At 43.4% G+C, this 26,323-nt stretch overlaps 1 protein-coding gene across 1 annotated transcript in view; it reads left to right on the plus strand.

Moving 5' to 3' along the window:
- Window positions 1–1,600: 1,600 nt before the first annotated feature.
- Window positions 1,601–26,323, plus strand: part of LOC144687692 (transmembrane protein 132C-like) — a 1,088,236-nt gene continuing 1,063,513 nt past the window's right edge. Inside the window, exon 1 of the mRNA XM_078554107.1 lies at window positions 1,601–1,927. Coding sequence (XP_078410233.1) covers window positions 1,843–1,927 — 85 coding nt within the window. The 5' untranslated portion in view covers window positions 1,601–1,842. The remainder of the gene's footprint in view (window positions 1,928–26,323) is intronic.

Here is a 26,323-nt window from a genome sequence, read left to right on the forward strand (position 1 = left end):
TTACGTGATATTTTAAAAAGTTAACATTATTTACATCATGATCGCAAATGTTCTGCCCTCTGCTTGTGGTTAAGGATAGTAACCGAATTCGCACTTGGCGAATTAGTAAGCTACCCCCCTCCAAATCCAGCAACGGGGTGGTCAGCGTTTGGTGTGCGGCCATGGTGCCAGCCTAGGGCTCGAAATGAGACTGTGTTAAGTTTTGTGAGATCAGTACAATGAAACCTCACCACTAGGTGTCGTGATTACTTCACAGTTGCAGACAAATAGGAGCGAAATTAAGCCCAGAGACGTTGAAACGGGAATTGAGCCAATCCTAATGCTGAGCTTTAAATATTTTAACAGCAGTACTAACTGCATCACACTCAAAATGAGACATCAATCAGTAAACTTCACTCCTAATTGTCCGGTGCTTCAAAATGCTTTACAGACGTGTAATTTAGTGCACGTTCATCAAAAGGATCCTGTAATATTAAGTACATGTTCTGTCTTAATGTGTCGCCTGCCTATAAGGTATAAATAAGAGGTTTGGTTGAAAAGTGGATTTTTTTTTTGTTGTGTTTGGATTTTAAGAAAGCCCTGTCCTTGCAGCTACCTTGGTTTCTATCTTCGCGAAATAACTGTTGGCAACGTTATTTGACATCAATAAGAACCTACAGGAACTGAAATCGGAAATGCATTTCCGATACTGGGGACAAGCGAATAAACAGTTGCAATTTTACTAGTTTGAGACTTTTAATAAGCAAGGACTTTGAAATGTGGGAATTCTGACTGATGTCAGGTGCTACTCAGCAAAAACGTAATAATGAACAGAAGACCCATTTTGCAATTAATTTCCCAACTGGTGTGAAATTAAGTTGATCAAATATTCAATCTTTTCATTTCGAATTAAAGGCAACGGCGAGTCAAAATTAATGCGAGTTGGGCGAGTTCTGCACATGGCAACGTTACCATTACCGGCACCTTTTCACAAAGAAAACTTAAAACACCGGCATAAGAACTGACTTTTCTGTCGTGGGGTTTGGTGAAAGGAGATAGGAGTCGACTTTTTTTTTAAAAGTAGTGTTTGAATAGTGTTTTTTTTTAAGTGGTGTTCAACTTGACAGTGCGCCCTTGCAAAAAGCATCAGGAGAGAGCAAGTGTTGATATAAGAGCAAAAGTAAAAGCAGGGCAAGAGAGCAGGAAGCGGGAGCTGGAGTCGTTGTCAATGAGGTCATTAGCTTCAGTGACTTCTCTGGTCTCATGTCTGACCAACACGGTGTGGGTCATAATGCAGCCAGGTTAAAGGAAAGGACAGAATTGAATGGTTTCTGCGAGCTGTGGTCTCAGTGATAACTTTGCTTGATGTTAAGGGTGTGATAGGTACAGGGATGGGGAGAGGGGGATACACTCTGCTCACAGACCACACTCTGTCACGCTTCCAGGACAACTTGGCTGGACAGCGGCTCGCCCCGCCCCCCCTCCAGGCCGGCCAATCGGCGGCAGGCGCCGCCCCTTTAGTGGGCGGCACCGCCCGCGCGCCGCCCCCTCCCCATTGGCTGGCAGAGCTGCCCATCGCACGCGGGGCCTCGCTACTTCCGCGAAGGCGCTGAGTGAGTGGAGCATGATCGCAGAGATAAGGCAGAAGGGAGGGAGCGGAGGGGGCAAGTTGGCCTCTTCTCTTTTGGGCTCATTCCCTTCTCCGTTTTTGATCTGACTGCTTGACCACTCTGCCCTCGGCAGGGACAGGATTAAACAGTGCACGGAGTTTTAAAGAGGCAGCAAAGCTTTTCAAAGTCTCCTGGCTACGAGAGATAGTTAAAGTGTCCCATTGGGAAGATTACAAATAATTCCTGGGGCAACATGCGGACTTTGGGATTTGCAAAGCTGACTACCCTACGCCCTTGCATGGCTGAATTTTTGATTTTTGCCGCATTATTCTGCAATGGTAAGTTTGAAGTTTACCAAGACAACTTGGCTTTGCACTTAAAAGCATGGGTTCGGCGAATTGTGTCTGCGGGTGTACTTCGGAAGCTTAGATGTAAGGAGTGATGTGGTAGCGCAGACAGTACTGTCCCATCTCCCAGGAAATAACGGTTTGTACAGTGATTGAAAGTACTTTGGTGACAGGTCGCAACGTGTGCTTCTGGCAGGGCAGTGGTCCACTCACAGATCTGATCGCTATCGGTTGGGATATTAGACTCGGTGCTGAATCTCCCTGGTGACAGGGGACTGCACTCTCATCTCAAACAGGGACAAGATTCGAGCGACTGCTCGCACTTGGGCGCTCAGCTGAGAAGTGAGAATGCCCAGCTCGGAGCACCAACACGCTTCTTGGTTTATTTTTTTTTAACCAAAAAAAAAAGCAAACCTTCCGGTGTGTAGGGGCGTCTTTTTGTACAATTAATCAATTTCTGCACTCATGCAATGGCTGGTGTGTGTGTGTGTGTGTGTGTGGGGGGGGGGGGGGGGGGAAGAGAGGAGGGAGCTCCTGTCTGTGAAAAATTGACGAGATTGGGCAAACTGTTGATCAAGAACAGAGCAGCCGAAACCACTCCAAATAGGAACTCCCCTAATGAAATACCTAATGTCCCAACTTTCACAGGCATGTCATTGAAATATCTCAGCACCTTATCCCCGATTCACAAGCGTTCTTGCTTCATAAAATACATTTATCTGAATAATATTGATAGTTTTTTTTCTCCCAAAAAAAGAAAAATGAATGCGACCCGATGTTACCCAGATAGGAACGCTTGATTCAATTTGCTGATTTTTAGATAGTTCACTCTTGCTCTCCGGCTCGCCGAACTCCCTCACCCACATTTTCCATTAAATCTTGGCCAAAAGTGCTGTCCAGCAGCGGCTGTGGGAAAGGAAGCCTGTGTCTGATACCGCTGGAAGGTGGTCAGATTCGCTTGCAGTTAGCAGACTGTTCACCCGAGACCAGGGAGCGATTATCTTCCATCCGGATGACTAGTTTACGCCCAGGGGAAAATGTTTAACCTTCCTGCCCAGCCTGGGAAATAATTGTAGCTACCGGGATAATGCTGACCTGGGCATCGATAGCTTTGCGATCCCACCCAATCTCCCCCTCGCTCTCTCTCTCTACTTGTTTGTCGGGGCTGCCGATCTCTACGCCAAGCTGCTTGGGAAAATATACAGTAGTTGTCATCGAGCCAGTTTATCACTTTAATGAGCTCTCAAATAACTGTAAAGGTTCCACACCGAATGCACAATGTCATGTTAAGGGCGGGGAGCCAGCATGTTAACGGGCTGGAGTGGGCCTCCAAACTTTCCATTTGAAAAAAAAAGTTTGGACCCATGATTTAAGAAGAGCCAACATGGCACGGCTGCCTCTGTGAACACGTTCCCCCTAACTTTACATCCTTTTGTTAAACACAATCTGTCAGGGATCCCTGCAGCTAAAGTCAATGCGTTCGCACATCAATGGATGGATCTAATTAGAACTGTGCAGCTACAAAACCACAGGGTTAGCACTGAGTTAGATTAAAACATGCTTGTGAGCGAGCATACACACACATACACCCTCCTGACAGGCACCTACCTTACTGCAACCACCTCCCCATCTCCTCTCTCCTATTTGCAGAACCATATCTTTCCACCCTACCAGCCATTACCGGTTCATTTCCTGATGGGAATGGCTGGGGCCACATGTCAAATGTGAAGTGGTTTATTGACGTTTACAAGCCGAGCCGAGCCGGCGACCTTCCCTCCAGGTGCACCTCCGAGCTGCCTGATGTCCACCCCGCCGACAGACACAACCAAGAGACGCACAGAGAGAGAGTCCCTTCCTCGGTCCGTTAGATTGGAGTTTTAAAAAAAAAAATTATATATAGATTAAAACAGAAGATATATTGTATAGATTGACTACATTTTCTGCTGTAGCTTCTAAGAAGTTTAATAAACAAAGTGTATCTCACTCACTGAAAGTGAGGACATGCTGCTTCTATTGTGGACATTTTCCCCACTCGCATGATTGATGGCAGATATAGCTCATGTGGGTTTACCATTCCCCCCACCCCCGCACTTCAATTAGCCTTCTGGTCAATGCCGAAACCCTGGGCTCGGTTCCAGAGGGGGAGATTATCGTCATCTGTTTAATGATGGAAGGGAAGTAATGGGGTCAACTTTACTTGTTTATCTGGGGAGCAATGCACAGCCCCCGGGTTAGGGTCACACAGCATATCCTCATTAATTCGTCCCTCCATCTCTTTGATTTCCAGGATTTTCTGATTTTGAAACATGTCTCTGAAGTTGCTCTTTGGATGTAAAAAAAAATCTTTTCCCGTATAAATATTCAGGGGAGAGATTTTACTAAAAATTCCACACCCACCCCACTTCCCCTCACACCGACTTCCCAGGTTGTTTCTAATGATGCAATGACATACTTTTATGATCAAATGGACAGGAGTTTAAGTTTGAAGTGAGGGTCTGGCAGAAATGAATGCAAAGGCAATACCAAAGTTGGGAACTGAGAAATAGGGAAAATGCATATTGATTCTTAAAGAACCCCAATTACAAATAAACAAGTCCACATAAACCACGTGTCCCTGCTTTTACACTGCTTTTTCTTTCAACAATATTAGGTGGTCGGGGTTGGTGGGGGGAGGGGCAGGTGGCCTCTTCCGCCCCCTCAAGCTAATGTGTGTATTGTCTGAATTTGTTACTTGCTGGTGCTGAAAAAAATGAATGCATGCTTTTTTAATATCACAAATGTGTAACTTAAAGTGATATATGACCAATTTTGTGTTGGCTGATTTGACTGCTGCATTTGTGTGACCTGTATTTATTAGGATGTGAGGTCCAGCACTTGGTGGCCCTGCTTAATGTCATCCCTCGCCCCATTTGTGGTTCCGTAGAACCAGCTCCTCGCACAAATGCTTCTTGCCCTGTTAAGTATCCCATAGGTTTTCTGTTGACAAGAGACAACAATTCTAATATCTTTGCTATTTAATGTTTTTTTTAAAGATACTGATACAGTTTGCTCTTAATTCCAGTGAAAGTACTGTGGGACAGACCATTTTCCCACTTTTGGCAGTTACAGCACAGGCTAAATGCAGAGTGAAGTAGCCCTTTAAATCACCTTGGCAATCTTACCTCAAAAGAGCAGCACTGATGTGACATTTCAATCATCAATCTTTGTGATCACTCTGAATAAGATGGTCAATTTGTATCAAATTATTGGTGCTTTTATGCTGTGGACTCGTTTCCTCTAGGTGGTTGGCTGAGTTTGTCCATACCCATTTTACTTAAGATCAGGGAAATTCCACCAGTCTGAATGGAATATAATTGCTCTGATAAAAGCATTGCAGCACTGTATTGTAATGCACTTCACCATCCAGCTCCCAGTACCTTACTATAACTAGAAATACTGTAGACTGTGCACTCTGTGGCCTTTTTCTCCTTTTTATTTCTGCTGAAGGCTGCAGATGGGAAATGGGAGACCAATTTTGTCCAGCCAAAGATAAATTGTTCTTTGAAACTCCTTTCAAGCTGCACAGTTCATTGCTTTGCAGATTGTAGGAATTAGAAGAACCTTGTGGTGGGATAAATAGACCTGCAGCAGATCATCTAGATTGAAAAGGCAGCTTTTTTGGGTAACCATATGGTGATTTCACTGATACAGCTGCCACTTATTTCTAATTCTCCATTGAAGAATTAATCCAATTTAAAAAAAAATTGAACTGTAGGCGCTAGGATAGGATTTACTTAAATTGTTACAAATTTTGGAACTGAATCATGCTGTTTAGCATGTAGAAAAATACTAAACTATGGAAAGCTACCGCAGTTTAATGGATAACAGTTAAGTGCATTTCACTTGTACCTTTTGCTACATTGGAAGCTATACAGCAGTAGACAAGAAGGTAAATGCGGGTCAAGGGTGCAAAGGAGGTACAGAGAGAGCTCACTGTAGTTATGATCCCAATCAATATGTCTGCTACAATAGATTCTACTACCTAAACAAGATGAAATAACCATGCATCAGGAGATGCAGATTAACCAGGAAGGCTATGATCGAGGTTTGACACAAAGACTTGGAAAGGCAGTCACACCAATGGCAGTGATGACTGCAGTTGCCCTGAGCTATAATTTTAGGGGAGAAGACATGTGGTACTGTCACTGGCCTGGCCATTCAGAAGCCCAGACTGATCCTCTGGGGATGTGGGTTCAAATCCCATCACTTTAATGGAATTTAGATTCAATAAATGAAAAATGTCTGGAACTGAAAGCTAGTCTGAGCACTGATGATCATGAAGCTGCCATTGCATTCTGTAAAAATCCATCCGGTTCCTAAATCCTTTAGGGAAGGAAATATGCCATCCTTACCTGGATTGGTCTCCAGGTCCACATTAATGTGGTTGACTCTTAACTGCCCTTTGCAATGGTCTAGCAAGTCATTCAGTTCAAGGGCAATTAGGGATGGGCAACAAATGCTGGCTTTGCTATTGATGCCCACATCCATAAAAGAATAATCAAAAACTAATGCTGCTGAAATATCTCAAGAAGTCTATTTGCCTCTTGCACAACTTTTACTTCATTTTCTGTGCAATGAAAAAGCAACAGACAAAAAAAAAGCAAAATCGAATTAATTTTATTCCATGTGCAACTGCATTGTACATTTCAATATGCTTTGCCAATGCGTTTGCTGCTTCTATGTGAGGAATTACCATATGCAAACCATCTATTCCTGTGTTACTCCACACTTTGCACTGATAGACCATCTCTTTCAATTTGGACCCTGGAATCTTCATAACAGAAGTGAAAGCATTCATCAGATATGAGGGCTACTCCTACTTTACCTCTGGTCTGTGTCACAGATCTCCATTGAGATCTTCACATACTCAGTGGCAGTCTGCACTGCATATAACCATTGTTTCATTTCTTGACATGGGAGATGGCAGTGCATACACAGATGGACCCAAACCACCTTCAGATGTAGCGTTCAAGGAACCATATCAATATGGTCATGATTCTGTATCATTCACTGTAGGAAAGTAGTGCCATTAAGGTCTGTGGGGCAGAAATTTGTCTTGGGTGGTCGTGCAATACTGGCAGTATTCGACCTGCTGCCCATTATACACAGCACCCAATATTTAACTGCAATACGAAGCACTATGTATAACAAAAGGCTTATCTAATACTGCTGATTTTGTGCCACTGCCCGAGATGATTTCTATCCTCAAATCTCCATACAAGTCAGAAGGGGCACTTGATGATCCAGACCTCAACTTTATAACAAACTGTCAAAAGGTACCTTAACAATTACTCTCCTACATTCAAAATCTGACTAGAACCCCAGTCCACAAAGGGTATCCTAATTGCTGCAGACCGAGTTAATACAAACATTACTTTCTCTTCAACAGAGACACTTCCTTCTCCAACCTCCCAGTTTATACTCTTCTCCCTCTCCCTTATCATGTTCATACTAACAATTTTCCTCCCACTCTCAACTAATGCTGGGATTCTCTTTCCTTACCATGCCAAAGGATTGTTCCCACCTTCTTCCCCCTCAAAAATATGCTCACATTTTCTGCTCCTTCCCTTCTATTGCCTCCCATTTACTATCCCCCTCCATTGCTTCAATTTCCCACTCCCTCATCTTTCACAGCCATTCACTTCCCTCCTCTCAACCCCAAAAATTCCCAACTTGCTATGCATTATGCCTCTTTTTCCCCATACTGTGCAGTTTTCTTTCTCTCTTCCCACCCAGTGCTACCCAAATCCGATGGCTTTTGCATCAGAGATGCCCTGGTCCTCACCTTTGTGCACTTTTAACACGGTTGAGTTGCCACCTCAGTATGCTGTAGGCTACAACTACCATTCTTGGAACCGTTCCTACCTACATTACATAGGGACAGCAATGAGGGCCATTTGTGCTGAAGCATGTAAAGAGGAGTGCAATCTGTCCACACCGGACTCTGGAAAAGCAAGATTATGTGGCAGAGGAGGCTTTGTTATATTGACTTCTGCCCCCAACACACTGATGTCAGCATGAAACACTGATGGTTGGTGTGACTAGTTCAGTTTCTCATCAGTGAGCATCCCCTGACTCACCCTATGCTTCCTTATCAGCACCACTAACTACTTCTCATGCAGTGTATGCATCTGTGCCAGTGTCCTGTTTCAAGCCGGAATGGTGACATTTAGAGCTCTGGTGAGTGGTGCTCTTCAGATTATGGTGTGACTGGTTTCTCATTGCCGTGTGAAGAGAGCAGATGGTACAAAATGAATAAGTAGACACACTTATTCATTTGGCTACCGCATGGTCATGACACGTAGTATTATACACCAATACTGTGTATAGACTTGACGTAATATATTGTGCAAGTCACAGAATATCTCCTTCAATCTCCATTGTTTTCATGCCATTTGAGTTCTCCTTCCTAAATAAATCTGCATAGCCTGCTAATAAGTAAATTGTTTCATGTCTGTAGGTGCACCATCTGTTCCATACTGCATTCTTCAATTGTGCACAATCTTTAGCTAGTGTAGAATATAAAACATGGGAATTGAGAGAGTGAAGTCATCCATTTTTAAAATTCCTTCAAATAGTCCATTCTTTCTTCCATTGTAGAGTGGATAACACAATTTATGTTATCCTGCAATCTTTACCTGTATTTATCAACATATTCAGAACATGTACTGAAAGTTAAGCTTCTCTTGCATCTTCTGGAGCCGTATTCCATCGTTTTTGTATGCTGCACAACTGAATAAATGACATTTGACTCTACACTTGTTAAGAGGCTTGTTAGCTGCTTGTGACGTGTTAAAAGCACCATATTACATCTGTGTCATAATTGGCTACTGTTTTTCATTCTTACTAATTCTGTTGCTGTCTCCGAAGTCATTCATCTCAAATCGACCTGTTCCCACAGTTTCATTAGTGGATCATTAAAATAGGCAGTCTTGCCATTTTTTCCCAAGTGCGGGCAATGCTCTAGAGCTTGGAAATGACTGTTGAAAGTAGCAGCGGAGAAACACAACTCATCTCTATGACATTCCTCTATCTGCTGGTTAAGAGGAGGGATTAGTCCATTTGAAATAAACCAGTTAATACCAATGTTAAAATAACAAACAAAAGACTTCCGTATGATTGTTTTGAGTATTCATTTACTGATACCATCGACAACAATTTTTAAAATATTGCTGCCTTCAGTTAACTCTTCTTGGGAACAAGAAGTAGCCTTCCTGTCCAAGAACTCATAATAAAGGACAACTCGTCTCCTGAAGGTTTCCCCTTCCAGTATTACTACATCCAAAATTGATACATGGGTTAAAACGCAAGAGTATCTCTGAAAGGGAGTAACCTGTCCTTCAAAGTGAATTATTGTCAAGTGAAATAGTTATTTTGGCAAATGTGCTGCTCACTGATCTGGACTCGAGCATAAAATCTGTTTGGAAATTCACTTGAGGCATCTCCCAAACTCTACATATGTATTTGATTTAATTTATTCTTGTGAGTATTTTAAACATTATGTACTGAGTAAGAAGTGTTCCTATTTAAACTGTCATCTGTTTTATTCCACTCTTTTCAACAAAAGGAGGATGGCATCCTATGCATTAAGCTTAACTGGTTAACTGCAGTGGTCAAAGTGGTTAGACTTTCACTAGTTTTCTGTGCTCAATGCACAATGAATGAACCACACAGGATAGAACAAAGAATCTCACTGTGCCTCAGATCTCAGCTGTAAAAGTGGTTATCTGGCAAACATTACAAGATTAACACAAACATGCAGTGGAGTGTGCTGGATGTAAAGGGTGATAAACAGGGAATTGGTCATAACCATACAATAACTGAGCCAAAGTATTTGCTCTATGATTTATATAGATACTGTGCTGATATAATCTGATTTATTCTGTGTGCCTGTCAGACTGATGATACCATCACACAGTGTGGGTATTCATTTTATCTTTAAAGAAATGAATGCCAAAAAAGGAGATAATATTTGTAAAAGGCATGTTATGGATCATTTGAATCAAATTGGACTTTAAGAAATTGTCCGCAATATTCTACTATTTGAATTCTTAAATCCATAAGCCATAAACACATGTTTGCAAGGATGTTAAAAAAAACAGAAAATAGGGTAAAAAGGGGAAAAAATGGTAAAAAGGCAAAATTAATGGCCCCTTACTTAAATGCACATAGTATTTGGAACAAAATAAATGAATTAATGGCACAAATAGAGGTTAATGGGTATGATCTTATAGCCATTAGGAGACGTGGTTACAAGGAGATCAAAGCTGGGAACTAAATATTCAGGGGCATGTGACTTTTCGAAAGGACAGGCAGGAAGGAAAGGGCAGTGGGGTAGCTTTGTTATTATGAGATGGAATAAGTGCAATAGCAAGAAAGGATCTTGGATCGGAAGATGTAGAATCCACTTGGGTGGAGGTAAGAAATAACAAGGGGAAGAAGACACTGGTGGGAGTAGTCTTTCGGTCCCCTGATAGTAGCTATACTGTAGGACAGAGAATAAATCAGGAGATAATGAGGACATGTAAAAAAGGCAGTGCATTAATCATGGGTGACTTTAATCTTCATGTACATTGGGAAAATCAAATTGTCAGAGCTAGACACAAGCAAGAATTCATAGAATGTATTCGGGACAGTTTCCTAGAACAATATGTTGTGGATCCAACCAGGGATCAGGCTATTTTGGATCTGTTAATGAGTAATGAAGCAGGTTTAATAAATAATCTGAGTAAAGGATCCCCTAGGAAACAGTGACCATAATATGGTAGAATTTAGCATTCAGTTTGAGAGTGAGAAACTTAGGTCAGAAACAACTGTGCTAAACCTAAATAAGGGTAATTACAATGGGATGAGGGCAGAGTTGGCTGGAGTGGACTGGGAAAGCAGTTTAGCAGAAACAACAGTTGATGAACAACGGCACACATTTAAGAAAATAGTTCATGACTCTCAACAAAGATATATCCCAGTGAGGAAGAAGGATTCAAGAAAGGGGATAAACCAACCATGGTTAACCAAGGAAGTTAAGTACAGTATCAAATTGAAAGAAAAGACATACAATGTGGCAAAGATTAGTGATAAGTCAGAGGATTGGGAAAGTTTTAAAAACCAACAAAATATGACCAAAAAAATAATAAAGAGGGAGAAAATAAACATTGATGATAAACTAGCAAGTGATAAAAAATGGACAGGAAGAGCTTCTTTAAATATATGAAAAGGAACAGAGAGACCAAATTGAACATAGGCCCCATAGAAAATGAGGCTGGGGAAATAATAATGGGGAACCAGGAAATGGCAGAGGAGTTGAATAAATACTTTGCTTCAGTCTTCACAGTAGAAGATACTAATAGCGTTCCAAAAATACTAAATAATCAAGGGGCAAAAGTGGGAGAGCAATTAAATACAATAACTATCACTAGAGAAAAAACACTAGGTAAACTAATGGGGCCAAAGGCTGATAAGTCCCTTGGACCTGATGGCTTGCATCCTAGGATATTAAAAGGAGTAGCTATAGAGATAATAGATGCAGTGGTAGTAATCTTCCAAGAATCCTTAGATTCTGGAAAAGTCCCAGAGGATTGGAGAATGGCCAATGTAACACCCTTATTCAGAAAGGGAGGGAGACAAAAAAAACAGGTAACCATAGGCCAGTTAGCTTAACATCTGTCATTGGGAAAATATTGGAGTCTATTGTAAAGGATGTAATAGCAGAGCATTTAGAAATACATAATCTAATCAAGCAGAGTCAGCATGGCTTCATGAAGGGGAAACCATGCCTGACAAATTTATTAGAATTCTTTGAGGAGGTAACAAGCAGGATAGATAAAGGAGAAGCAGTAGACGTAATATATTTGGATTTCCAAAAGGCGTTCAGTAAGGTGCCACATAAGACTACTTAATAAGATAAGAGCCCATGATGTTGGGGGTAGTGTATTAGCATGGACAGAGGATTGGCTAACTAATAGAAGACAGAGAGTTGGGATAAGGGGGTCATTTTCGTGATGGCAGCCTGTAACTAGTGGAGTACCACAGGGATCTGTGCTGAGGCCTAAATTATTTACAATGTATATTAATGACTTAGATGAGGGAAGTGAATGTACTATTGCCAAGTTTGCAGATGACACAAAAATAAGTGGGAAGGCAAGTGGTGTGGATGACACAAAGAGTCTACAGAGGGATATAGACAGGTTAAGTGAGTGGGCAAAAACTTGGCAGATGGAATGTAATGTGGAAAACTGTGAAGTTATGCAATATGGCAGGAAGAGTAGAGGAACTGAATATTATTTAAATGGAGAAAGACTGCAGAAGGCTGCTGCACAGAGGGATTTGGGAGTCCTTGTGCATGAATCCCAACAAAGCTAACATACAAGTTCAACAGGTAATAGGGAAGGCAAATGGAATGTTGGCCTTTATTTCAAAGGGAATGGGGTATACAAATAGGGAAGTCTTGCTAAAACTATACAAGGACCACACCTAGAATACTGTGAACAATTTTGGTCCCCTTATCTAAGGAAAGGTATACTGGCATTGGAAGCAGTCCAGAGAAGGTTCACTAGGTTGATCCCCGGTATGGAGGGATTTTCTTATGAGGAGAGGTTGGTAGGTTGGGCCTGTACTCATTGGAACTTAGAAGAATGAGAGGTGATCTTATTGAAACATATAAGATTCTTAGCGGACTTGAAAGCGTAGATGCTGAGAGGTTGTTTCTCCTTGTGGGAGAGTCTAGGGCCAGAGGGCATAATCTCAGAATAAGGGGGCGCCCATTTAAAACAGAGATGAGGAGGAATTTCTTCTCTCAGAGGGTAGTGAATCTGTGGAATTCTTTACCACTGAGGGCTGTAGAGGCTAGGTCATTAAATATATTCAAGGCTGAGATAGACAGATTTTTAATCAGTAAGGGAATCAAGGGTTATGGGGAAAAGGCAGGGAAGTGGAGTTGAGGATTATCAGATCAGCCATGATCCCATTGAATGGCAGAGCAGACTAGATGGCCCGAATGGCCTACTTCTGCTCCTATATCTTACAAAGGGCTTTCACATGAAGAAAAGCCTGAAGTTGTCTTAAGGTGTGAGATTCTACTTTTCTGTGGGTTGCATTTAAATCAATCCCAGAAAGATAAATAATGTATGACATAAAGTTAAATGCATGGTCTGTAGTGGTGCTGAATTAATTTTTGAGACAATAGAGAAAACTTCTCAGAATCTTTCATTGGGCCAGGTGACGTAGGTGCATACAGCAGATTGTACATAATTTGTGGAAGGAACAAGCTTGATGGGCCAAATGGTCTTCCCATTCTCAGTTTTTCTTCTGCGCTTATCTCGTCATTTGGAGTAACAGTTGAGTTTGGTTAATTGTTGCTTTTATTGGTCCTGTAATTAATTCCCACGTTCTTGGGTGTGGCACAGTATCTAATAGCCGCGGAATAGAAAATAACATAACCGTGATGTCAAACTTATTTCACAGTACCCATAGTTGGTAATCTATACGGATTATACAGATATGGTTGAACACTGATCAATGAATAACCTGATTCCAGGGAATGTTTCACTTGGATCAAGGGTTTGATTAAACAGTTGCAAAAATACAACCTTTTTCATATTGTGTCGCCAGCCTTTCTAGCCATTCTTCCAAGGGTTGAGTCTGAACAGAATACCCTGAAAGAGAGAAGTCCTCTGCCACTTGCATCGGAAAAGATTACAAAGAGTTCTTATTTCCAGCATTAAAAAGAATTCTATGGAGTATTTTTGTTTGAATGGTATTGGAAAGTAATTCGGAGAACCTTGTTGACCCTGACTCTGGGAAGGAGCTAAATTAATGTAGACGGTTAAAATTAACTGATCAATAAAAGACCCTGGGTTGGTGCCCATATCCATATACTGATGTAAATTTAGTTCCTTCATGCTTTTGCTTTCAGGTATTTCTCTGTTTTACTTTCTCTGAAAATCATCCAGAGAACTATATTTTTAAGGATTTTTTTCTTTGAAGAATATTCTTGTGGCTGGATGAGTTTATCCAGTAAGCAGCTGAACCTTACAGTTTGCAAAAACACTAGGTGCAGTGCTGATCTGTGTTGAGTTTAGCACTAGGAGTGCTACAATGGGGCCAATGCCCATGTGTAAGGGATGGGAAATTAACTAATGTCCTCTGGTGCAAGTGCGAGTGTGGACTTTGGGTGAGGACAGGATTGGGATTGCTGCGATGCCCATCTCATCAATCAACTTGATAATGGTGTCAAATAGCCACCTGGGCTAGTTTCCAGAGGATACCTGGCACCAGTACAACTGTACCTCGATGAAGAGCCCACATGTTTACAAAAGGAAAAACTTGGAGGAGAATTTCATTTTTTATGGTTTGGAAATAAACATAAAAATGTTGAAGCTGTATTTCAAAATGCATCTTTTTTGTGGGAACCCTCTTTAATAAAATAGCCAAAGTGATTAGACTGGTCTCTAGTTGTAATTTGATAATGGATTTATAATAAATGTACTTTGAGTTTAAATCTTGATAATCAAGAGAACATTTTAGATTTGGTCCAGGATCATGTGTGAAGAGGTTATTCTGGATTCAAATACCATGCAACAAAGAGTGTGGAAGATTAAGGATGATCTATTAGAGTTTAAGATGATCAAAGGAGATGATGGGCTATATATAGAGAAGTTATTTTCTTCAGTGGGTGAAGCACAGAACAAGGGGGCATTCAGAGCTAAGCCATTCAGGGGTAATATCAGAAAGTATTTTGTCACACCATAGTCGTGGACATCTTGAACTCTCTTTCACCATGTTGGTGCCTCTTTAAGGAACAGCCATTGATAGACATGCTTGCTAATGATTATAGGTCAATGAGACTAGCAGACTAAATGGACTGTGTCTGTCAGTGAGCAGATAGTAGAAGTGGTTCAAAAAGCTCTTAAGGGTTGTGTTTTCAATTTTGTATTAGATATTTCTACCTCTTTAGTTTCTGGCCATCAGTGTAGTCTCAATTTGCTTTGTTCTGGTTGCGTTGTAAATGAGATGTAGCATTCATCCATACTAGAGTATCTTGACAAGGACAGACTTTGAACCAGTAACTGGAGGTGTTTGCTTCCTGACTGTTGCAGTAAATGCGGTGTTGCTGGCTGAAATAATACGGCCTTTGCTAAGAACTCAATACCTTGAGGTTGGTAAATACAGAGCCTTAGTGATAATCTCAATTTAAGATCTATGTTTGATTCTTTTTATCTGGAGAAAGGAGCTTTTCTAATTTAAAAATTCAAATCAGCAGACTCCTAAAATGTTTCTCCCCACATTCCACTTCTCTGAGCTAGACTTTCTTTTTGTTTTCCTTTCTGCGCTATACCTCACAGCGTCAGTTAAAATCTGCCTTGTTTATGCTGCTGTTATACTTGTGTTATGACCTCGGTTGAGACCAGTAACTTTTTTTCAAAAAAGAAATCCAAAATCCCAGATATTTACTGAAAGAATGAAGCCACAAGATTCCACAGTCTAAACAATATAATTTTTGTTATACAAGAATCGGAAACAAAGCAAACACTAAATGCTATCTTAGGTAAGCCCCTATAATCTAAAATCTAGAATCAACATAATTTAAACGTGAATTAACAGGTAAATTGTGGTCCATTATAAACTATAAATTACACATTAAATAGCATATACAACTAAGACAGATCTTATGGATTGGTTCGGCAGTCCACTCCGCTTTTATGTACTCAATCCCAGTCACAAAAGTCCTTCAACATGCTGTCTTCCTCACAAAGAATTTCAGCTCCTCTTGTAGGTCTTAACTTGATCGTCAGCCGACAGCAGGGCACAGCCAACTTGAGTTCTATGGGCATGGTCTTCACCGCAAATGGCATTCATCTGCAGAACCTGCTCAACTCTGGTTACGACAGTTTAGATGGCATAGATCCGCCATTATCATTTCTCATAACAGAAACAGCTGCAGCAACTATATCTCAGCTTATTTTCCGCTTCTGGATCTAGCCTTTGTCTTCTTCTTCTTGCCTATATTGCATTGGAATCATCATCTGCCGCTAAGCTTGGATTTACCTGTGTCCCTTTATGTGCTTTCAATCAGTTTCAGTCTCCCTAGAAGTTTTGGATTCCAATCACAGTTTGAGTTTTCATTTCCTTGGAAACTGGGAGGGTCGGTTTCCTTTCTCAGTTTCCCCTTTAGGCTTCCCTTTTCAGTTAGAGGCTTCTAAAAAAAAAAATACAAGCTTTGAAACCACAGATTCCATCACACTTGGAACTACTGTCATTGAGGTCTCCCTCCTGAGGGTCACCACTCACCAGAAGCTTAATTAGACCAAACATATCAACACCAAGACCATAAGAGCAGGGCAGAGATTGGTACACTTCAATCATAGGCCCACCTTCTGATCCCTCAAAGCCTCTCCATGAAGTTCAAGTCAGGAGAGGAATGGAATTTTTGAGGAGGCAACAAAGGAGATTCAATAAGAATAGCACGTTTGATGTAGTCCAGGTGGATTTTAGCAAGGCTTTTGACAAGGTTCGAATGGCAGACTGGTCAGAAAATTAGAAGTTTATGGGATCAAGGGGAAAGTGTGATGAAGGTTCTGTCTCTACCACTCTTTCCAACAGTGAGTTCCAGATCCCACCACTCTATGGCTGAAAGAATTACACCTCAACTCCCCTCTCATCCCACTGCCAATTACCTTAAATCCAAAGCCCCCAGTTATTGACGTCTGCTAATAAGCTATAGGACCTTCCTATCCATTCTGCCTAGATCCCTCATAATTTTATACACCACCGAAACTGGATCAACGGCAGGAAGCAAAGGTTAATGATCGACAGGTCTTTTTGTAAGTTCCAGGTTGCCTCAAGAGGGGTTCCACAGAGCTCAGTATTGGGTTCCTTGCTGTTGTTCGATATATATCAATGATTTTTGTCAATAACTTGAGGGGACCACAGATTTAAGGTAATTGGCAGTAGGATGAGAGGGGAGATGAGGTGTAATTTTTCAACCATAGGGTGGTTGGGATCTAGAACTCACTGTCTGAATGAACGGTAGAGGCAGAATCCTCATTACATTTAAAAAATATTTGGATATACACACATACACTTGAAGTACCACAACCTATGGGGCTTTGGACCTAGAACTGGAACGTTCAATTAGGTGGGATGTTTCTGTTGGCACCAACATGATGGGCTGAATGGCCTTTTTCTATGCCATTAAATTTTACTATGTTCCCATGTTCACATGTTTGTGCACTCACCTGAATGGGTGCAACTACGTGAATCAAGCACAACAGCATCCAGGACAAAACAATCCACTTTATTAGTGCCCCTGCCCCTGGACGTTATATCCATCCCTCACCACTGGCGCACTTGGCAGGTGCACACTGCAGCAACTCATTAAACTTATTTTAACAACGTTTCCTATCCCCTAAACATCTACCACTAAGAACGAGCTCCAAGATCCAGGGAACATGACCATCAAGTTTTTCTCCAAAGCACACAACATCCAGACCTGGAAGAATACCATTCCTTCAGTGTTGATGGCCTACACTGTGGAATTGCTTACCTAACACCTCTGGCAGCACTATCACCGCATGAACTGCATCAGGTCAAGGAGAAGACCCATCATCACCTTCTTGGGTCAACAATGGATTGACAATAAAATATGTGGCTTTGCCAGTGTTGCCAGATTCAAGAACAAATTTTAATTTGTTCTTTTAAATTAATTTTAACCTAATGAGCATCACCGCAAGAGATCAATGAATACAATGTAAACATCCTTTTACCACATCCTCCTTTAGGAATGTCAATCTCACCATCTCATAAATCATGAGGCAAACACTTTAAAAATAAAGAGATTTGGCATCAAAATCAAGAGTTGCTTTGTTGCTTAAAGCATGGCTTATTTAATCTCCAACAGATCAGAGCCACTTACAATGTTGCATTAATACCACTGAAAATGCTTCATAATTTTGTTTTAAAATACACGTGTTAGCTGATAATGATCATGGTCCCACCTGAGGTGGGGGCTCCAGTGCCACATTCTCTTCTCAGAAGCCAATGAACCTACAGCAAATGGTGGCAGATATAGGACTTTGGTGTCATGGCTGCTGGATACCAGGCAAGGAGAGGAGAGGGTTTATCATCATATTAATGCATTTCTATGTCTGTTAGTTCGATCAATGTTTCTCATTTAGGCTTAAATGAATTGGGCAGTAACTTAATATTTAATATTTTTTGTGACCACTTGTGTTGGTTATCAATGTGTTATCTACAAATGCAATTGTGTATATCTGTTCAGTAGCTTGATCTGTTGATCTGTTGTTTATAATTGTAGTTGTGTGTTATTGATCAGCCCATGCAGCTTTGTTTGTTATCAATGTACTCATTTGTATGTCTGTTGTTTTTGAATGTTTTTGCTTGTTTCTCGCTACTATTTCAAATTCCCATGTGTTCCCAACAGCTGAAACAAAAACAACTTGTACTTAAACGTCAGCAGCATTCACCGCGAGTATTGCACTGAGTGCCAGCAGATTGCAGTGCTGGGGAGGTGATGGAGGGGGAGTCGAGTTGGAGCCAGAATGCAAAACATTAGCATGGAGCCTGAGCTACAGCCCAGTCATCTGCCGAGGGCAGAGGATTGGTGGGGGTTAGGTGGGCAACCCGATTCTGTAGGGCCCACTTCCTTCATAATCAGTTCCCACAGTCTGGGCACATTCATAGGAGGACTAATACAATTTGCAAGTAATCCTTGTCCAAAAGCCATCTAAGCCCTATCATGAATGAGGTGCAATTTTACTTCAAAATCATGTATTTTGCAATAAAATCATGGAGTTGGCATGTCTGCTTCCTCAGTTTATTTAGCTCTGATAGAGTCACCACATTCCAGAATCAGAACTGGTCTTGGTGTTTTACAATGGACACACTGGGTTTACCAGTGTTGCCAAATTCTGCCGCTTCTTCGATGGGACCCTTGGAGCCTCGGCCAGTTTTTAATCTTCCCTGGGAGTCTAACTCGATAGAGGGTCTAGAAGGCAGTGATTAACTGCAGCAGGCCTGATGATGATTGGCCATCAGTTTCCTGCAATACCATGGAGTAGCCAGCAGCAACTTGGAAGGCCAAAGAAATAGTTTTTAGAAGTTTTTTCTAAAGAGCTATAACCTGTGCTGTGGGGTTTCAGGTCCTTTAAAATTAAAAATGTTCCTCTGTTGTCCATAATAACACTGGGGGCCAGAGAACAGACTGTCCCAGCGTTCCTATGATGTAAATCATGGAATAGACATCAGGTGACATATGTCTGGTTTTTCACAGCCATACAATAGTACAACCTGCCTATATTGTATGTCTCTGTCCAATTCCTGTACAAATCCTGGAAATAGCAGGGAAGGGCAAAGAGCAGGTAAATTTACTCCTGAAGAATTTCCTTCTCCAGTCCACTCACATGTCAACAAGTTTCATTCTGTAGCACCAAGAAAAGATATGAGAAATCCTTATAAACCACTGTTATTAAATTTGCTGGTCTGAAACAATTTTACTAGAAACTTCGGTGGATAGGGAGGAGTGGGGGTGGCTGTGTGGAGAAGGATTCTGGAATTTAAATTTGTTTTTAAAGTTGCTAAATTTTGAATTGATAATGAGCAATGACTTCAAAATGGACTCCAAAATAAGCCCCGTGAGGATAGCTTATCTATAATAAAGAATAATGGTCACATAAACTGATTTTCACATGGCTAAGAACAGCCTATTTCCACCTCTGTAACATTGCCCAACATCAACCTTGTCTCAGCCCATTTGCTGCCGAAACTCTCGCCTATGCTTTGTTACCTCGACATGTGATTATGCCAATGCACTCCTGGCCGGTCTCCCTTGTTCTACCCCCCTCATTTAAAACTCTGTAGCCCGTGCCTTAAGTCGGGCCCCACACTGCCCTGTGGCAGTTTCCTACTTGTAATTCATTTGCAAGCCATGAATACTCATTGGGCAGAATCTTGTGCCCTTTCCTGTGGTGGGTTTGGTGGCAGGGGGTCATTTATTCAGGCACCAGGCTGGCGGGTGGAGACTCAGCTACCTTCCCTCTTCCACCCCAGTTATGTTCATTGTGGGAAGGCCTGTGGATGGCCTTCTCACCTTGCTGCCAATTGGTGCCCTTAAATGGACAAGTAGTGTCCACTTAAGGGCCTCATCCCACTGCTGCTGGCATTAACTCAGTTGTTTGGGACTCCCAAGGCAGTGCCTGATCGAGGGACTCCGCATTAGGAAGGGGGCAGTGGGGGAGGCCTGCTGAGAGCCACACCCCTACTCTTGTTGCCGACCTCCCTCCATCCCTCCCCTATGACACCCCCCCACCCCCTATGCCACCCCCTGACCTCCCACCCGCCATTGCTCACCTCTGGCCTGGAATCCAGTGACAATCCTGGACCTCAGGTGACTGCTGTGCTGGGAGCAGCCACCGCCTCTCCAGTGACACTGCCATTCAATAGAGGAGCTGGCCTCTGATTAGCCCACAGAAATCGGCAGATGGGATTTCCGTCTCATACACCCAATATTCCTACAAACTTGGGTGTAGGAGGAGAGGATGCGACAAAGGAGGACTCTTGCTGATCAGCCACACAGGTCGCAAGGCCAACCGTGGGCAGCACCAGAGGGCGAGGGTAGCCAGGAGGCAGCCATCCAGGGAAGGCATCGGAGAAGGACACTGGCATGTCAGCATGTCTTCAGGACACGGGCAAACTACTGCAGATGTCCGCAAGGCAATGCCAGAGACACTTGAGGCTGTCCCATGAAGCGATCACCAAACTTTGCCAGGTCCTGCAGCCACATGGATTTAGCGGCTATTCCATGCCTGTGGCCCTCAAAGTAACTGTGGCGCTCAACTTTTTCGCCTTCAGCTGCTGCCTCGGCTTCATTGGTGACGCGTGTGGCATTTTGCAGGCTGCCATACACAGGTGCATCAAAGAGGCGATCAATGCCCTCTTCCATGCCAATGAGTTCATTAGGTTCACCACAGCTGGTAACAGCCAGGTGGACAGGGCAATGGGCTTTGTGGCCATCGCTTGTTTCCGCAGAGTGCAAGGTGTACCTGACTGCACTCATGTGGCCTTTAGAACCCCCTCGGAACCACCGGTGGCTAATGTAAGCCACAAGGGATTTCAGTCCCTAAATATCCAACTGGCCTGTGACCTCTGTTGAAGGGTCAGGCAGGTCTGTGCTCATTTCCCAGGGAGCTCTCATACATCTTGCACAACTCGCAGCTTCCTGAGCTTTTTGAGGCCCCTGCCCAGATTGACAGCTGGAGCCTGGGTGACAAGGGCTATCCTCTCTGGACCTGGTTGATGATACCAATGGGGCATCCCCACAGCACAGTGAAAGAGTGATACAATGCAGCCCACACCTCCACCAGAGCCATCATCGAACGTACCATCGACATGATGAAAATGCACTTCTGCTGCCTCGACAGGTCCATAGGGCTCGGCAGTATGCACCACGGAAGGTTTCATGGATAGTCATGGCATGCACAAAGTAGCCATGCAACGTGGCGAACCCTTGCACCAGGAAGACAGGGAGGAGCAACACTCCTTCTCAGATGAGGATGAATGGGATGAACCTCAGGAAAAGAACCTGAATATGCAAGAGCCTTTATTGGATGCCAGGGCCATGAAGAGAGCTGCCAGGGATACCAGGGACAATCTCATATAGATGAGATTCGCCCAAGATTGATGAGTCTACATGATGACTCTACCATCGCCAGAACATGTTTGCCTACTCAGGATGTCTCCCAACCCCTACCAGCCAACCCACCAAGAGCTACCTCTGAACATGCATCCTCTACCACCGAGAATAGCAAAGGAAGTGGACCTCTGTCACACACACTCACTACTGAAGACTGTTTCCCAGGACAACTGATGCTCCGGTGAGCGTACGTCAAGCAGCCTATCATGACTGAGATTTCAGAACCTGCTCCATTTTTACAGGTCATTGACTTCACATAAGGCAGTTGACTTGTCCCTGTGGAACACAATCTCAGGCAGTCTCCTTGACACTGCATATAAGGGAGTGTCTGCAGAGCCCACATCTTCCTCGATGCCCCACAGACTTGGAAAACATCAAAATGGACACACACGTGAACATTAAATAAAGACTGATTGCAAACACACAACATCAATCTCCTACACAATAAAGGAGATGTCTAACATTTCCCTGCAGCCTTCAGTGAGTGCCAACCGCGAGGCACCAGCATAGTTAGGTGTCTGACTAAGCAATTCTGGAAAAGGATATTGATGCACAGATGAATAAAGTGAAAATGAGATATTGTGCAATACTTACATGTAACAAAGTGAATTTTGTAAAGCCACTCGTGCCACCTTTGTGCTTTAATAAATTCTTCAGCTTTATTTTCCCACCTCTACGTCTTTGTATGACCCCAAGTTCAGCAGCTGATGTCCTGGTGCCTGTGAAGACTTTGGCAGGCATCCTCTGGAGATCCGGGACCTGAAGGCCACACCTACTGGAGGCAATGGAGTCAATGGAAGAGAGGGCGAAGGGAGGCCGCTCACCCAGGGAGTGCCAGAATTCCCCCAGGGCAGCAGGAACATGCTCCTCCTCCATCTGGATGTGAAATAATACCTCCCTGTCTCCCTAAGGAGAAGGGGCACCTGGAGGGAAGTCCAGATGCCTCGCCCCTCTCTTGGCTAGCTGTGTGGAGCCCATGGCTAGAGTGATGGAATGCAGGTCAGAAGGCATATGGGTCAATTGCTTGATCTGGCTCTCCATGGTGGTTGCCAACCTCTCCATGGAGGAAGCTGTGCGCTCATATGCCTGAGACATGGCAGAGCTCATGGCATGCATGGATCCCTCCATAATCTGCGCAAATCTGCACATAATCCCTGGCATCTCCACCATAAGTTCCCCTAACCTCTGCTGCATTTCCAGCAGGCTTCTAGTGGCCATGACCAGAGGTCAGTCATCAGCATGGGTCTCAGCGGGGGCCTGTTCCCCAACAGCCCTTCAAGTGTCTGGATCTTTACAGGAGTAAAGAAGTGCTGCTGCAGTTGTGTAGAGCCTTGAGACCACACCTGGAGTATTGTGTGCAGTTTTGGTCTCCTGATCAAAGAAAGGACTTGCCACAGAGGGAGTGCAACAAAGATTCACCAGACTGATTCCTAGGATGACGAGATTGTCCTATTAGGAGAGATTGAGAAGACTGGGCCTGTATTCTCTAGAGTTTAGAAGAATGAGAGGTGATCATTTTGAAATGAATAACATTCTTAAGGGGCTTGACAGGGTAGATGCCAGAAGGATGTTTCCCCTCGCTGGCGGGGTCGTGAACCAGGGGACATAGTCTCAGAATAAGAGGGAGGAATTTCGGGCCGAGATGAGGAAGGTGGCGAATCTTTGGAATTCTCTTCACGAAGATGGCTATGGAGACTCAGTTATTAAGTATGTAAAGACAGAGATTCATGATTTCTGGTTATTAGAGATATCAAGGAAGATAGGGATAGCATGGGAAAATGGCTTTATGGTAGATCAGATCTAGTTGAATGGCGGAGGAGCCTTGAGGGGCCAAATGGCCTACTCCTGTTCCTATTTCCAATGTTCCAGTGTCCCTATGCCCTTGGCTGTCACGTCCTCCTTCAGCTGCTGGGGCATGTCCCTGCTGTGCTCACAGAATGTGTAGCTGATTCTAAATGTAACTCCTCGTGACCTGGGTGGGCGTACCTGGGCTAGTGGTGGGTGTGGGAGAGGCAGGAAGCACTGCATGCTCTGGGTCACTGTTGTCATCATGCCCAGTGGTGGAGTCTTTGGTCTCCAGTGGCTGAAGCCTAGAGCCTCGATTGTGGGGGCATGTAAAGGAGAATGAAAAGAAACACATTAAAGTTCCACCTTAGAGTCTGTGAGTGTAACATAATTCCTCACCTGGTCCTGAGCACCCATATGGCAGCACCAGGCGTAATGCATCTCACTCTGACACTTCTCCACTCCAGTCTCACCATTAGCAACGGCTTGGCCACTCTGTTCTCTCGCTGTCTGGAGGGCTTCTTCCTCAGCAGGGGTGAGGACCTTGAGATCGGGCACCTCTCCGCCAGTTTTTACCCTTTCTTTAAGGTTATGGGTCTACTTGTCCTGCAGGAGAAAGTGGAGATTTAGTGACTTGACAAATGCCAACTGGCCCCCCCTTGTCTGCATCGTACCCATCACACTACTGGCCTGTCGGTGTTTGGGTGCATCCAATTGCTTACTCGAGCCAAACTGTCACACTCTTTGGCCTCAAGTGCCATGCGATCCTAAGGTTCATCATTCATTCACCTGTTTAGCTTAACTGCACATTCACACAAATACATAGCCTGATGCCCACATGAGAGACAATCCCATGCCAACATGACACCTAGCTGGGTAGATGGAATGAGGCCATTGAACCTTTTCCTGCACTGGACCCAGATTCTTTGCTGGACTCCATGGTAACTGACCTCCTCTGCAATCTCCATTCAGGCTGCTTTGATCAGGCGGGAGGGTCTCCTGTTGCCATCATTCGGAAAGGGCACCTCCCACCAGTACCTGACAGTCTGAAAATCTACAGGGTGGCATCACTGAATCGCGGGACTGGTCAGACATCTCCAAAGTGCTGTGGAAGGGACTTGGATGTTGGAATGTTGGACATGATGGTGGCTGGTGGTGGGGGGCGGTGGGTCTGGTGCGGGAGCGGTCACAGAGTAATAAAGATTAATAAAGGGGGGGGAGTAGTGATTGGGGGAGAGGTTTCCTGAGCGTGAGGGGGATGAAAGGGTGCGTTGAGCAAAGAGCTCACACCTTTGACAAAAAGGTGGACTAGGAAGTTGGAGCCTTGACGGAGAGTCTCCCTGCTTGTGCAGGCAGCTCTTTTAAAGCCTGCCCGGGCCTGCTGAACTGTCAGCTGACAGCGGGATCCTCCAATGGAAACCCACGCCGGCCACTTCATTGCACATCTTTCTGCCGACAGCCCTTTAAATTTTCATATGCATCTCATGGGTCCCAGCTCCCAATGGTTCCATCGCCAGGAGCAGCATGCAGACTGCATTCTGCACTAAATTTTGCTAAGCATCAGTATATTTTCCTAATACTATATTTTGTGATCCTCCAGAGATTTTCAGGAGCTATTTAATCTGTACCTTTTATGGTGATATGTTGACTTGTGTATCTTCGATAATAGGCTCTCTTTCCTCCTTTGTTTACTTCAAGTACCTTCTGATATAATATAAATCCATTTTCTAGAACTGTTTCTTTCTCTGGAAGTGTAGCCTGCAGTAAATCACTTTACAAAGCCTCCTTCTGCAGGGATTACCCCAGGAACTGCTTGATCCTTTTAGCTTGTTTGTCAAATAAGCACCTCCCAGAGTGGCTTTAATTATAGTTGCAATCCAAGCTGGTGCCTTCCTTAGCAAACTGATTAAGATCAATCTAAACTGTTTTAAAAATCCCAAGCGTGTTGTGAGGTAAAGGCAACTGCAGGCTACATTATTTTGTTCTTCGATAAAGCTTCGAAATAAAAAATGGATGTGTTGACAAGAAACAAATGGCAATGGGAGAGAAGGAGCCTGATGGAAATACAATGCTGGGGATTGTTAGTGATATCTCTGATGGTCTGTTGACTTCATCCATTTTGGCTTTGAGGGATAATATTTGTTTTCTTGCATCTGTTTTTTTTGTAAATGCTTTTTAACTGCCTTTTGCACGACAGATTATGGGGGGAAAAAAGCTACCTGGATCACCCCAAATTTTTGCATCAGGATGAGAAATGGAGAGAGGGAAATTATTCCATAGCTTCCTCAGTGCTGACACTAGTCACGGATGTTAACTTCTTGTACTGTGTGACTGAATGCTTTGTGTTTGGAGCACTAAAGGATCTCTTGATAAATGGGTACACTGTGTTAACAACACAAAGGGTTTGGAGGTCAAGCAGCCTGTCAGATACAGAGGCTGGGAACTGTGCCGTATGTAACCATTGGCCCAATGGATGCACTCCTATGCATTGAATTGGCCACTGTTCTGGCTACCAATGCACTTGAATGTTTCAGTTCATTGACATTGTTAATATTTGAGCTGTGAGCTTGCTCCATACATTCACTACTCTGGGGTGAGAGGAAGAGTAAATCCCTCTTTACTGACAGATTGCTTGTTGTTTACACTCATGGGGTTGAGATGCTGAGGACAGGTTCTGGGCTCACCTTTGGAATGCACCTGATAAAACATCAGCTGGGGCTTTGGGCGGGTCTGAGGCCGTCATCCCACCCATTCAAGTGTTGGAGGACGGGATGTCAGGCCTCTGAGGTCATTGGCCATGCCCCGGAATGAGGTCATGGCCAGTAGTTTAAAGGGCCCCCTGGCACGGGACAGTGTCA

Source organism: Cetorhinus maximus, chromosome 12, assembly GCF_964194155.1.
Source record: "Cetorhinus maximus chromosome 12, sCetMax3.hap1.1, whole genome shotgun sequence".
Taxonomy (NCBI): domain Eukaryota; kingdom Metazoa; phylum Chordata; class Chondrichthyes; order Lamniformes; family Cetorhinidae; genus Cetorhinus; species Cetorhinus maximus.